This window comes from Corvus hawaiiensis, chromosome 4, assembly GCF_020740725.1.
Source record: "Corvus hawaiiensis isolate bCorHaw1 chromosome 4, bCorHaw1.pri.cur, whole genome shotgun sequence".
In the NCBI taxonomy this organism is placed as follows: Eukaryota; Metazoa; Chordata; class Aves; order Passeriformes; family Corvidae; genus Corvus; species Corvus hawaiiensis.
This window is the reverse complement of record NC_063216.1, coordinates 76183148-76197181: the sequence shown is the minus strand read 5'-3', so window position 1 is coordinate 76197181 and position 14034 is coordinate 76183148. Positions and strand designations below refer to the sequence as shown.

The window sequence follows — 14034 nt, the reverse complement described above, 5'->3', positions numbered from 1 at the left end:
GGCACTCAGCGCTCTGGTCTGGGGGACCAGGTGGGATCAGTCAAAGTTTGGCCTCTATGACCCTACACGACTGGAGGCCTTTTCCAACCTTATAGATTCCCTGATTCTGTGATCCTGCTCTCAGCTGCCTCCCTCAGCACATGGGGAGGTACCAGGTACCCAGTGCCTCCATCAGCACACGGCACTCACACCCTGCCAGCCCAAGTGACAACACTGAGAGCTGCGTTCGCACAACTCAGCTGCCGCTCCTCAAACATGCAACACCTTTCACTGTGTTTGCCATCTCAGCTCTGGGCATGGAAGAGCCCAGCAGCCTAATCAGGAGCAAATATAACAATACAAACGTACTGGAGGTTTTGGAAGTGGCATTTCTTTAGTAAGCTTTACAGCTAGGAGCATTATCAAAATGTTTTTTCCACCACTTAATAGCTCATAAAACAATGGCTGTTACTCTAAAGGGAAGTGGTCTATAAATCCAGCTCTAATAAATATAAACAGAGCTTGTTCAATGTTTATACAGCAGCAGTTAATGGGTATTCATTTCTGGCACTGTACAGGAAAATACTGCTCTCTATTTCGAGTAGCAAATATTTGCACCTCCTGTTCATGACCCATTTACTCTTTGTTTGGCTTCAATAAAGCCCTGATAGGCAAAAAGGCAAGAGAATGGATATCAGACAAATAAAGGACTCTGAACTCCAATACCCCAACCTGGCACATTGTTCTCATGAAATAAAATCAGTAATTTTACAATCAGAAAACCTCCTTGTAAACCGTAAATCAACCAAAACACCCAAGCCCAGAAAACAGCAAAGAAATTCTTTCCACAAAAAGAAAAGGTACTCCTTCCATTGCCACCCTTTTCATCGTGGGAGCTTCCTGCCTTTCAACAGGGAGAGACACCTGGGAAACGCTAAACAGAATTTCAGAATCATTTAGGTTGGGAAAGACCTCTAAGATCATCAAGTCCAGTCATTAACACAGCACTGTCAAGGCCACCACTAAGCCATGTCCCCAGGTGCCACACCTACATGTTTTTGGAATATTTCCAGGACTGGTGATTCCACCCTCCCCTGTTCCAATGCTTAACAACCCTTTTTGTGAACAAGTATTGTCAACTTCCTCTCCATTAGGGGTGATGGTGGGGAAATGTGTGACCCCTGGGGCAGCAGGAGCAAGAAGCAGCAATTCCTTACACTCCAGGGCAGGCAGAGCTGTCCAGGGTGGAAATGGTGGGATTTCCTCCTCGGCAGACCTGCTCATCGGCAGCCAGCTCACACCACAACCTTCCCTCACTTCCACAGCACTGCTGCCCTCTCAGATCAGTCCTGGTCATATTTTTTTACCCAAAGCTGCTATTATTCTGCTCAGAGAAGTCTAGCACCTCCAGAAGGGGTTTGGATGCTTTTCACTTTCCCTCTGCTTTCTTTTTTTTTTCGTGGTTTATGGGTTTTTGTTGTGTTTAGTTTGTGTTTGTTTTATTCTCAAATAACTCATTCTAATACCTGATTGCATTTGAGTAACTCAAAAAACTTTTTCTGCCCATAGAAAAGGTTTCTAAGGTGATAAAATTCAGTTTGGACATGCAGCCCTCGTACAAAGTATAAAAATACAGCAACATATAGAATGCATCTATCTGCCACTGGCTTTATGCCTTTTTAATAGCTTCCCCCCAGGATTTCTGATCTCACAGCAGAAAGCAAATTTTATTTTCACCAGGGGAATAAGGAGAGGCTTTCTACACTTTCTCAGGTGCCCAGGTGGATCCCAATAACCAGGCATCACACCAGCTCACAGAATCACAGAACGGTTTGGGTTGGAAGGAGCCTTAGAAGGTCACCCAGTTCCACCCCTTGCCAAGAGCAGGGATCCCTTTCACTGGACCAGGTAACTGCCTGTCCAAGTTGAAAAATATTCCCATGACAGTTATTTCAGATATGTCTTAAAATGCTGGCATCTAAAAGAGAGTTCACACACACTTGACCCATAAAACACCACCTCAGACAGGCTTTGTATCAGCATGGATTGGAAATTTTTAGGCCGTGACCCCATCAAGAGAAATGTCTGGCCTACGGTCTCCTTCAGTTAATTATCCTGCCTGGGGCAAGCTGCACGTGAATTTGGGTGGAAAAACCCTAAAATATTCTATATACTTTCATTTTTAGCAAATTTTCTGGCCAGTGTCAGTGAGTGCTTACACAGGCATTATCATTACACCTGGGTTTCAGCAGGAGAGAGCTAAAGCCCCAGAGAGCAGATTTATTTCAGCAGAGCAATCATGGGTGCACTGCATGCAGCTGCACGCACAGGGCTCCAGGACTTTGGTGGGAATTTCAAATTACACGTGCTGAAGAAGCACTCTGGACATACATAAGAGGATTCTGAATCTGGTAGGGAATAACCCTTCCCTTCCCTGGGTTTGGCAGCATCACGCTTTTTCCAAAATGAAGACAAATGTTCATACACAAAACTTAGCTTGATTTTTTTTTTTTTTTTTTTTTTGAGGCATTTCTTTCTCCCAAGCAACAACAATTTTTGGCATCAGAGCACTGGCATCCTGGCCAGCTTCAAAAACCTGAAATTCCAGGGAACCAACGCATTTTGCAAGCAAATAAATATTGCTAGGGCACCACAGGTGGTTGTCTGAAGTCAGGAGTAATTATCTGCACTGCTACAAAGTTGGGGAATAGCAGGGCTGGAGGCTGTTTCTCCTGGCCCTGACCTGAACACTGCTTGCAATGTGCCCTGGGATTTGTTGAGACAGCCAAGGAAATCCCTCCCCACTCCTGGGCAGGCAGCTGTTTATAGCTCAAACACTCAGATTTAGGAGCTTTGCTTGGCCTCGGCGTTGCACCAAGGTGGATGCTATAGGGTTTGCCTCTACAATAACAGGACCTTTTAATGCTCCTTTTGCTCTCTACACACACAACGAATTGCTAGGATTCATTCCACAGGAATGCACGAGGATTTGGTACCGCCTGAATCAGACTTCAAAGCACAGGGACATCAATCCACCAGCAACACAGGTTTGCTGACATGTTCATGGGCTGGTAAGAGCCAGAACAGCCCCAGTAACTCCAGAAAACTACTCTGGCTTGAGATACTTCAGCTGATGCTCTGCAGCAACCACCAGCATAGTTTTAAAGGCAATAATAACAAGCAAACTTCCTTCAGAGTAAACCCAAAAATCACTGAGAAGGAATACAGACCCTTGGGAGGTGTGAGATTGACTCCGTTTTTAAGGCACCACTGTATTGGCAAGATTCCCAAGGAATCCGCATGGCAAAGCATCGAGATGTTGCTGGGTTCAGGTCTCAAGTCATCAATGGTCACTTGTAAATAATGATTGTTAAAAACCTGAGGGGTGAAAAAGAAGAGAACCAAAATCACGAGTTAGATTTGCTACAACAAAAGGTAACCTGGAAAGCTGAAAGAGGCAAACTGGGGACCAAACTACTGAAAATACCCTGCTCCCAACTAAACCTTTTCATCAAAGTGTTTCTACCAAAGAGATCAAACCCTGAGTTTTAGAGACGGGTGAAATGGAGCAATGGAAAGCGCTGAGGGTCAGGGTCCCACAGCTGAGCAGGGACTGGAGATGATCCTGGAGACCCCAGAGTCTTCCTCTCTCTTGTCTTTTTGAGAACGTGGATTAAATATCCAGCTACCACTGTCATTCAGCTGTTTTATTTCCAAAGGTTTCCCAGATGTGCAGGGAAAATACATATAGAGGGACAGGAGACAAACAAGGGATCCACTTTTTTTGCACACAAGGGGTACATGAACATGCTCATCCCCATTGGTTTTAAGTGCACAGAGTCAGCTGGTGATGCTTGTGGGAAAGAAAGAATTAGTTGGGAACATCCATGGATTTTAAACCTATTGCTTAACGTGTTCTCCAGCCACTTAAGTACCACTCGTGTTTTTTTCTAAACATGGTGGAAATCAGGAAGGGTTTCCCAGTCAGGCTCTTTTCACCCCTCCTTGCTGAGCACTCACCTTGGTCACTGATGCAGGACAGATATGAAAGGGCTCCCTCATATTCACTGCCTCCAGCTTCATCCCCACAGTGAAGAAGTGGTTTCTCAAATCAGCATGGTCCTGTGGGAAGAGGAACACATGGTGACACCAAGAAGGAACCAATACATCTGAAAACCTATTTGGAAGGCATCCACGTGTGTTTTGTCACTTAGCTGGTCCTACATTCTCTTCATGCCAACCCAATCACAGAAAGCAAGGGGACAACCTCTCTCCTAGAGGACACATCTACAGCACCAAGCCCATCATATCTAAAGCACAGGGTATGTCCATCTCAGCAGCAGCATCCAACCAGAACCTGGGTCCACAAGGAGATTGTGCTCACCAAAATGAGGACCTGGCTGAGAAATGGCTGCTTTACAATCTCCCATGGGCAAAGCCTCTCTACCTCTGACACTCTCTGGGAGCAGCTGAGAGTCCAGAGGTGCCAAGACTCAAACCGAAGCCCCCCAGGGTAATGCACAACATGGATGCCAACAGCTCAGCATGGCCCTTATTTACCCTGATGGATGTCCAGCACCTGCAGGGCACCAAAATAAGCACCTGGGCTGGTCTCCAAGATGAAAGATGGAAAGGTTTTTTTTTCCAAATACCTGGAAATGGACTAAGGCTCAGACCCAAAATGTGGGCAATAAGAGCACGTGCTGATGGGAAAACAGGCAGCTGTGTGCAAGTACATGCCCAACAAAACACTTCTACCTGGGACCAAAAACCCAGCTGCACCCACAGGCTACATGCAGAGGGTTCCCCACAGCACCTCTGGGGATGGCAGCAGGATGCTGTCCTGAAATTCAGAATCAACCCAGATTCAACTCCCTGCTTTGCCACCAGTTTAGTGTTTAACACCCAATTACTCCATCCCTTGTGGCCCCTATCTAACAGTCATACAAGCTGCCACCCTAATTCCAGGGTAATGACTGCATTTTGTGTTCATTCAATAAAAATGTCCCACAGTATTTCTAAACCACTGGTGTATTAGCCAATACAAGCATAAAGAGAAATGATGTTATATTTAGCACACGCTCAGAGACTACTCCAAAATACATGCAGAAAGCTTGCTATCTAATAAGTGGTTAGCAACAACAATCCCATCTACATTCATTGCTACACGTGGTATTCTTGTTCTAAAATTATTTTCTATTGATCCAGAGTTGTGTGTCATTGTGCTTTCTTTTCCCAAGAACTGTCTGCACTTGTAAGGGCTTAACAACTTCTATTCTGGGATCTTACATTCCAACTGCTGCTAGAGATAAGGATTTTTACAAGCTCCAGCCACAGCTAAATGAATGGTTGTTTTCATCTTACCAACCTGCAGTGTTACAGAACCCTTTCTGGTGAGAACCAAAAAGCAGTAAAAACAAAAAAAAAACCAAACAAAAAACTGTAATGGATTTAGTCTCATAGCAGAAGAAAATACTGATGAGGAAACTGAGGAACATTTAACAATAATGGCCCAGAGCCCAAGGAACTAATGGCTGAGGAAGGAGCAGACAGCCAGGAGTTTGAGCATCCTTTTCACAAGGGCATGCAATGATAGGGTGAGGAGGAATGGTTTTAACCTGAAAAAAGGCAGATTTAGATCAGATATTAGGAAGAAATTCTTTACTGTGAGGGTAGTGAGTCACTGGAACAGGCTGCCCAGAGAAGTTGTGGATGTCCATCCCTGGAAGTGTTCAAGGCCAGCAACCTGGGATAGTGGGAGGTGCTCCTGTCCGTGGCAAGGGAGTGGAACAAGATGAGCTTTAAGGTCCTATCAAAAACTGCCACCTTTAATACTGAAAAGGCTTCAGAGGGAAAAGATGATGGCTGAAAAAATCCAACCTCACCAGCACTGAACTTCAAACTCCTAAAGGCAAAAAAAGCATCTGGACTGCAGGGCTGCCTCCTCCTCCTCCCTGAGCATCCACATCCCGAGTCTCTTGATATATGAGGTGAGGTTGTAAAGAAAAGGCAACTTTGCAAAATGTGCATCTGGAATCAGCATCTCCCCAAAAACGTTCCATGATTCAACTCACGCTCGGATCCAGCCTCAATATGTAATAAGCCAAGAACCACCAAAGTACTTAATCATGTTTATCTTTAAACATGCAAGTAGTTTAATCAACTTTTAAAGTGATTTGTTGATTAGGACCAAAATATATTGACACCAAACCATACTGCTTCTCCTTTTTATCTGAATCATTTTCTTTGGTGTTTCTCCTTCTATTTGCTTTGGCTTTTTTTCAAAGGGGAAAAGTAATCAGATAGGGGGAAAAATGCACTAATAATATTTAAAGCTATTTTACTTCAAAAGCACTCTGTACCTTGGGATCAAATCTCCCTTGTCATTCGACATAGCAAGTAAATATTTTCCCCATTAAATCAGTCGCAAGAGTGAACTCACAGGGGAGTTCACAGGATCTCAAGTACATCTCCCTTTTGAGGGTCAAAATCCTCTTTGAAGCAGGAACATGCATTTCTTTGGAGAAATGCTGTGGAAGTAAAAACCCTGTCTGTGTTAAATGTCATTTTTGAGATGGAAAAGCTTTCATGGCGAAAAAGCCTTTGTATCGCACCTCTCTGGAAAATGGTCTGGATATTTGATCTGTCTCGTATACTGACTAAAGAGAATCATCAAAATTTACCAAAGCAGCTCTATATTTGCAGCCACAAAAGGAAAGAAAAAAGATTCCTGATGCCGTTCTCCGGTTCCAGTGCTGGAGCTGCCTCAGCCAGCAGGGAATTACTTAGGATTTGGCATATGCTCCTCTTCAAAACTCCAATTAATTTACATAATTTCTAAGAATAGGTTCCAGAGAAGTGATGGCAAAGCTTTTAATTAGTATTAGACTCAAAGTGATACACTGGATAATGAACTGCTCTCTCTTCCCTTTATTCACATTGACAGGAACGACGCCCGTTTAATAAAAGCAGCTACAGGGAAAGGACTGGAGGGGTGAGACTTTCTCCTGGTCCCCGCTGGGCTCTGCAGCTGAACAAAAGAAATGCCTGAAATGATTATGGGTGGCAGAATTCAACCCTTTGCTGCTACTTCACAGCATTCAATGCCACCAGTGAGGATTTCACCAGCCATTATTTTTCAGCAACTTCTCCAAGTGACTTTCAATTTTCTTTGAAATGGAGCTCAACAGGTAGAATAGTTTTGACTAGCTGGAGCATTTTATAGCCCCATGCATCGTGAGCCTTTACTCCTACTGGCAGTCAGTGCTTCCCAGGAGCAGCCTCACTGACCACACAGAAGTTTGGGCTGGATATTAGGAAAAATTTCTACACTGACTGTCAGGCACTGGGAGAGGGTGCCCAGGGAAGTCACCATCTCTGGAGGGATTTAAAAGTTGAGTAGATGTGGCACTTGGGGACATGGTGGGCTTGGCAGTGCTGGGTTAATAGTTGGACTCAATCTTGGAGGTGTTTTCCAAACTGAGTGAGTCAACGATTTTGTGATTATATAATTCATACCAACAGACTGCCTGTCCTGGGGTTCACAAGCCCTGAGGGGGCAATGGAAACACCCTCTGGCTGCTGAGGAGCAGCCAAATAAACTGGGTTGACAATCAGCAAGGATGCAGGAGAGTCCCTTAGAGCAGTGTGAAAAATGATGCCACAAAACATTCAACAAATTAACGTGGCATGGGCAGCACAGCTGCTCACTCCAAGGGTCACAATCTCTAACGATGGATTACAGCTCACGGGTAATGAGTGGAGCACTGCAAAACCCCTCAATGAACGTCTGTCACTCACAGTCCAAACCCAGTGGCAAAAGCCAGAGCTGTCACAGCTCTCACTATAATCCCCAAAAAGCAATTAAACTCAGTCCCACGCTCACAGCTTTAGAGCAGGGTGCATTTGCAAATGCACAGGCTGTGACTCTCTGGGCCACCTGAAAGACAGCCCTGCTTTGATACACATCTGCACCATCATTTCCATCTTCACATGGCTTGTGCTTCTGTAATTTTTCTGCAAAAAATACTGATGAGCTTTGCAACAGCTCAGTGTACCCAGCATCGCACGCAGGGCTGGGAACTGCTACGTCTGGAGGTCAAGTAACAAGTCAGGAACAGTGCTGGGAGGAGAAACAGGCTCCAAATTCCCAACCCTCTTCTTTAGGGTCTGAGATAGCCACACAGCTTTCTGCTTCTCAGCTGAGAAACTACCACCAGTAGTGCAGGTTTCAGAAATGCCAGGTGACATGGCAGCCTAAATGTGACTCCAAAAGAGATCCACAGATTTAGAAAAGCGTTCCAACTCTTACAAGATGCGAGTAAGCCTTAGGGAAGTGAAATACCTGTATGGGTGACTTGCTTAAGTCCTGATAATTAAGTCACTAAGTATTAGCTTTAGGTGATCAACTCAGAGAGACTTCAAAATCATCACAGCCATTTGCCTGACCTGGCACCTAAATACCAGGTCAACAAATGTCATTTCTGCTCAACAAATGTCATTTAGGTATAAATAAAGTCTATTTTGTCCACGTCACAAGAATGGAGCTCAGGCAATTTTACAGGGCACTGGGTAAAGCTGACAGAGCAGGGAGACCTGGCTAAGCTGCTTTTGTCTGTGACAGTCAGGGAAGCTGCACTCAGGGCTGGTTGCTCTGTGTCCCCAAACCCCAGGAAAGGCATCACCTTCGGATTGTAAAATGCCCACTTTTAGCCCATTCTGCTGAAGACCACTGGAATAATGTAATTTTAAGTACAGCAGCTTACGCAGTGTATAGATAAGAGCAAAAGGCTCTCATTTGAACCTAATTTTCAAATTAGAGGCTAACTTTCAAATATTCTTAAAAGTCAGGGCTCTTTTGGTCCAGGACAGTCAGATGCACACAAATTACAAAACTGCAGCTTCATGCAAAATTCAGAACTAAGTCTGAATGCTGAAAAGTTGCAAGGTTGAGAGGCTGATTAGAAACACTGACCACTTAATAAACGATTGACCTGAACCTCCTTTAACTGTAAAAGCAGGAAATGCTCTTGCCTTCAGTCCCATCTCTCCTGGTTTACTTTAATAAAGGACACAGAAGAAGCCAGCCCCACCTGGTATGAATGGGAATATCTTAGTTGATTTGGTTTTTGTTTTTGAAGAAATCACTTCCCCTCTGTGTTTTCTCTGATTTCTCCAAGAAACTGGCTGTTTCTAATTGCCTAATTTTAATCACAAAGCTCATGTGTGGTAACCAGGCACAAACACAGTAATAGCAGTGGTTAAACTGCCTCCACAGGAATCTGGCATTTGTTTTTTTATTGAGAAAAAGAAAGGAAATAAAGAAAGAAACGCTACCAAATGCAACCCTCTGCATTATTTGTAGATGAATCAGCCTTGTTTGTGATTCACCAACTTCCTTTGCTAAACGCAGGGCAATTTTCCCTGAAGGTGCACTCTCTGCAGGGAGACAGAAATACCCCGTAAGACACAGCACGTGCAAACTGTCCCCTTGTTCTGACAAGAGCCAGCAGAGGAAGACCAAAATGTAGAGATGTGGGGTGGGATGATGAGGAAAGGGTGCTGGGAGGGAGGTTTTAGAGACACCACGACCCTGAAGCAACGAGAGCCAGCTACAAACTGCACCTACTGAAGAGCCCCTTGAAAAACTGCAAATGCTTCTTCCGAGGACTGGATTTAGCCCTACGGATTTTAAGCTCCTCTTGTTGAATAAAAAATAGTTGCCATAGAAACAGCAACATTGCAGAGTAGCCAGTCGAAATCCAAGCACACCTTCTCCGTATGGCTCAGCCCGCCACAGATGGCATTAGGGCAAAGATCCCCTCCCACACAGCACCTGTTTGGCTCTGCCTGGGCGCTGGAAGCATGGGCAGAGGTAAAAGAGATGGATATGCATCCACTTGGGGTTCTTTTGGCGTGTTTGGTTTGGGTTTTTTAGCATCTCAGAGCCACAGTGTTTCACAAGCATTCGCTTTGAGAACGCGTTGTGAGACGCGGTTGTGTTACACAGGTCCCATTTCATGGGGGGTGAAGTCACACAGAAAGGGTGACACAGGTGGGAACAGCTACTCGAGCGCTCAGAGTGAAACCAGCAGCGTCTCTTCTCACACCCCCTCGACACACGGCCCCTCAACTGTGAGGAGGGACGGAGGCTGCCCTTGGTAACATCATGGCAGCAATCGTTACTGAGAAATCAATAGGAATTTGTTGGAGCAGAGAGCATCAGGAGCCAGTTCAATGCACATAGTGAGCTGCAACCAGCCTGAAAAACAGCTATGGACCAGAGCTGCTTTTGCTTTCTTTGAAGACATTAAGGCATCTTTAGATCATACAACAGTAGACAAAGTAGACTCATAGAATGGTTTGGGTTGGAAGGGATCTTAAAGATCATCTAATTCCAACCCCCTGCCATGGGCAGGGACACCTTCCACTATCCCAGGTTGCTCCAAGCCCCATCCAACCTGGACTTGAACACTTCCACAGATGGGGCAGCCACAACTTCTGGGCAACCTGTTCCAGTGCCTCACCACCCCCACAGGAAAGAACTTCTTGCTATTACCTGATCTAAACCTTCCCTCTTTCAGTTTTAAGCCATTCCCCCTTGCCCTATCACTACATTCCCATGAAAAATGCCCTAAGTGGGTGACTTTTAGCTCTCACCCAAACCTGTACATGCTGCTGTAGGTGCACATCAGCCCCTCTCAGTGGAAAACACTGCCCAAGGATGCAGAAGGCAAGAGCTCAGGATGCCACAACCTCCCTCAAACCAAGCCTGGACGCAGTAAGTAAACTAAACCAGGCTCTTTTGCTGACCTGTCCCCATCCTGAGAGACCCCAACATGCAATGGAGAAAATTACACATGCCAGGGGGACAAGGAGGGCTGAGGGACCTGGTTCTCACTCAGCCCATCTGCTTGGTTTCAACTGCCTTTGGCATTTCTCTCCCAACCCTGACTTTGATATGGTGCTGCCAAACAGATCCTGGGGGCACCTCAGACAGGGCTTGGCTTCACCCACCCCTTGGATTGCTCTCCCAACCCAAATCCCTGCACAGCCCATAGTCAGGACGGAGCTGGAGAGGGTTAGAGCTGTTCACTGCTCACAGAGGTACCACCAGGCTCCAACTCACCCTTTGGCATCAGAGACATCCTTACTCCCTTTGTGGTACCCCTTGGGACTTACAAAGATAAATGCTTTTAACAGAGCTGAGGCAAGAGTGGGTCAAAAGGGAGCGGAACAACAGAGGGATTGGGAAGCCATGGCTGTCTCCCAGCCAGGCAAACAGGAGCCGTGGAAAAGGGCTGGTGAGCCCACGGGTGGGGAAGAACAGATGGAGTATAAATAATCTGGCAGCCTGCAGGCAAAACAGCAACTCGCAGGTTATTAAAGCGCAGCGTGCGGAGCCAGGGCCAGCCAAGCCATCAGGGCATGAAGGGGCTCGGGATTGGGATTTGGCTTCCAAGGGAAACCAAAGGCATGCTCATTTTAAGCTGCTGCATCAGCACGTGCCCATCAACTGAGGGGGGATGAAGACAGTAAAACCCTGCTGGACTTCAAGGCTACTCATGCAGCCAGGTCAGGATTGCCTACTAGTTGAAAGTATCCCATGGGTTTCTCTAACTTAAACTCTTCCAGAATACAGAACACTGGAAGAGAACACTCAAAAACACCCAAAGTGTTTACCAAATTCTGAGAGACGCTGCCTTCCTTTAGTAAAAAAAAAATCAAGGTCTTGGAGAAAGTGTCAATCTTACTGTCATTACTAAAATGCACAATTCATCCAATGGAAAAAACGTATTTTTTTGGTAGGAAGGAGTCCTGTTTAACATTTGTCTTCAGGCTTGTGAGTGCAGAACTAGAAGCATCACTCTGTCCTGAATTTCAGGGGCAGCTCTTGCCTGGATGGTGGATGGTCCCTCCATCAGGCTCCTTAGCAGAGATTTGTCCCAGCCAATTCCTTCCATGTCATTAGTCTTACTCTATTAACTGGTAACAGGAGACATCCAGAAACACCAGTCAGAAATAGGGGAACATTAGGCTGGGCATAATGCAGAGGGGGTTTTTTTGCCAGAAAGATTTTGAGCTGGAAAAAACAAACAACTTTGGGGAAGGAGAGCAGGGTGGAAAACAAGAGGAATGGGACCAAAGGCTATGAATCAGGAACTTCCACCTGTGTTAGGTAACACCTCTCTCTCCCAAGCGGCCTTCAAGCAATTTATCAGAGTTTGGTTTAGGGATGTGGCTGGCAACAGCTCCATCCAGGGCAGCCATCAGGATCCACTTCATAGGAATTGGGAATAGGATGCCAATATGCAAAATCCATGGAAAGATGATGAGCACCCCAAATCCTGGGTGGGATTTAGTTCCCCAAACAAAGGTGTCTGAGGTGAGGATCCACGACATCTGCATGGGACCCACAGGAGACTGGAGGAAGCAGAATGGGAAGTCAGAGAGGATCTACAGGACCTCCTGTCTGCCTCTCTCCAGGAAACTAAATCCATTCACCTTACACAAGCTGCTGGGCTGAAACTCTAAAATATGCACTGATTTGTAGTAATAGGGCTGTGTTTGTCTTAGAGAGCACCAGCAATGCCAGCATTGAAGCAAACCACTGAAATTGCTCCACACAACTTGGTATCAGGCCCCAATAACCCTTTGACCATCTTTATGCACAACAAGCCTTGACCATTTTATCAGGTGTCCCCTGAAGCCCAAGCCATCATTTATGACCAGTACCAAACCAAGTGTAGGGGCATCCCAACAGTAACCTGAAATCAGAGCAGACACAGCAAAGGACTCATGTCCTTGGGTTGTGGCCTTTTGGAAGGATTTGTGCTCCTAAGACATTCAAACATCCTTGAAAATCCTGTCTGTATTTATTTTTCTTCAAGGATCAACGTGTTTTCTGAAAAGCAGGGAACAACAAAATAGCAGGTGTGCTGCAAAAAGCTTTTGTGAGGAGAAAAATTTATTCCAGGATGTGCAGTTTGCAAAACACTATGTTTAGAAGCTGCATAATAGCAGCATTTTCTGCCAGTTAAACATCACGTTCCTTTCTCAAAGGATCCTAAAGCATTTTACAAACACTTCCAACATATGGCCAAGTGTAAAACAGCACCAGGAACAAAAAATAAAAAAGAAAATCCTGTTTGCAGCCTTCTCCCTGATTTCTGCAACCAGCTTCTGTGGTCCAGTGTCCTCTCCCCAGATGCCAAGAGGGGATCAGGGCTGAGCTTTTGCAAGGAATTTCTGGACCTGCTGCTGAACACCAACCACGTGCCAAGTCCAGCTCTGCCACACTCCTGAGCACTGATAATTCAGGCTCAAGCCCATGGTTTGTGAGTTCTCAGGCAGAACCCAACCCTGTGACACCAAAACCACGGAGTGTCACTGCCGACAGCAGCAAGGGGCTGACAGACCCCTAAGAGCAGCTACTTCTCCCACTACAAACGCGGCTCTGCTCTGCCAGTGCCACCTCCTGGGGACAGTATGATGGCACCACTTCCCACAGTGATGCACAGCTTTAAGGACAACATGGATTCAAGTCATAATCCAGACCAACGTGAATGTGCTTGCCCTGGGGATGGCTCACGAAGGGCAAGCAGACACCTACACCCTCCTCGGCCATGAAATTCTGTAGGGAAATGTGGAAAAACCAGAATGTAACTGCTCAGTGTGCAGTTTACCACGTCTGCCAAAGCAGACATTTTCAGCTTTCCACAAGATCTCTAAGAGTTGCCAGCTGTCAAACCTTGTGTTTTTTATCTCATCTAACACATGACAGCTACAGTAGCAAAGGAGCCCCAGGCACCGTGTAGAGACATTACTTCTGTGCTGGGTTTGTAAAATAAAATAAATAAAAAGAAAAATTTAAAAAGAATATATCTTTGGATATGACACTCTTTGCCAGGATCTTGGATTCTCCTTGAAGGTCCCACACATAATCATTTGCTTTCTTTGCAAGACCAGTCGAGTTTACTCTCAGATAGTCTCCTAAAGCCTTAACTCATGTTTAAGTCATTACTAGAAGAAGACTTGTTCACAGGCACAGATAAA

At 45.5% G+C, this 14034-nt stretch overlaps 1 protein-coding gene across 3 annotated transcripts in view; it reads right to left on the bottom strand.

Moving 5' to 3' along the window:
* Positions 1 to 14034, bottom strand: part of SFMBT2 (Scm like with four mbt domains 2) — a 105660-nt gene that overhangs the window by 36814 nt on the left and 54812 nt on the right. For all 3 annotated transcript variants that reach the window (XM_048300992.1, XM_048300991.1, XM_048300993.1), the window contains 2 exons: positions 4000 to 4101; positions 3210 to 3357 (listed from right to left, as the gene is read on the bottom strand). In XM_048300992.1, coding sequence (XP_048156949.1) covers positions 3210 to 3357; positions 4000 to 4101 — 250 coding nt within the window. The remainder of the gene's footprint in view (positions 1 to 3209; positions 3358 to 3999; positions 4102 to 14034) is intronic.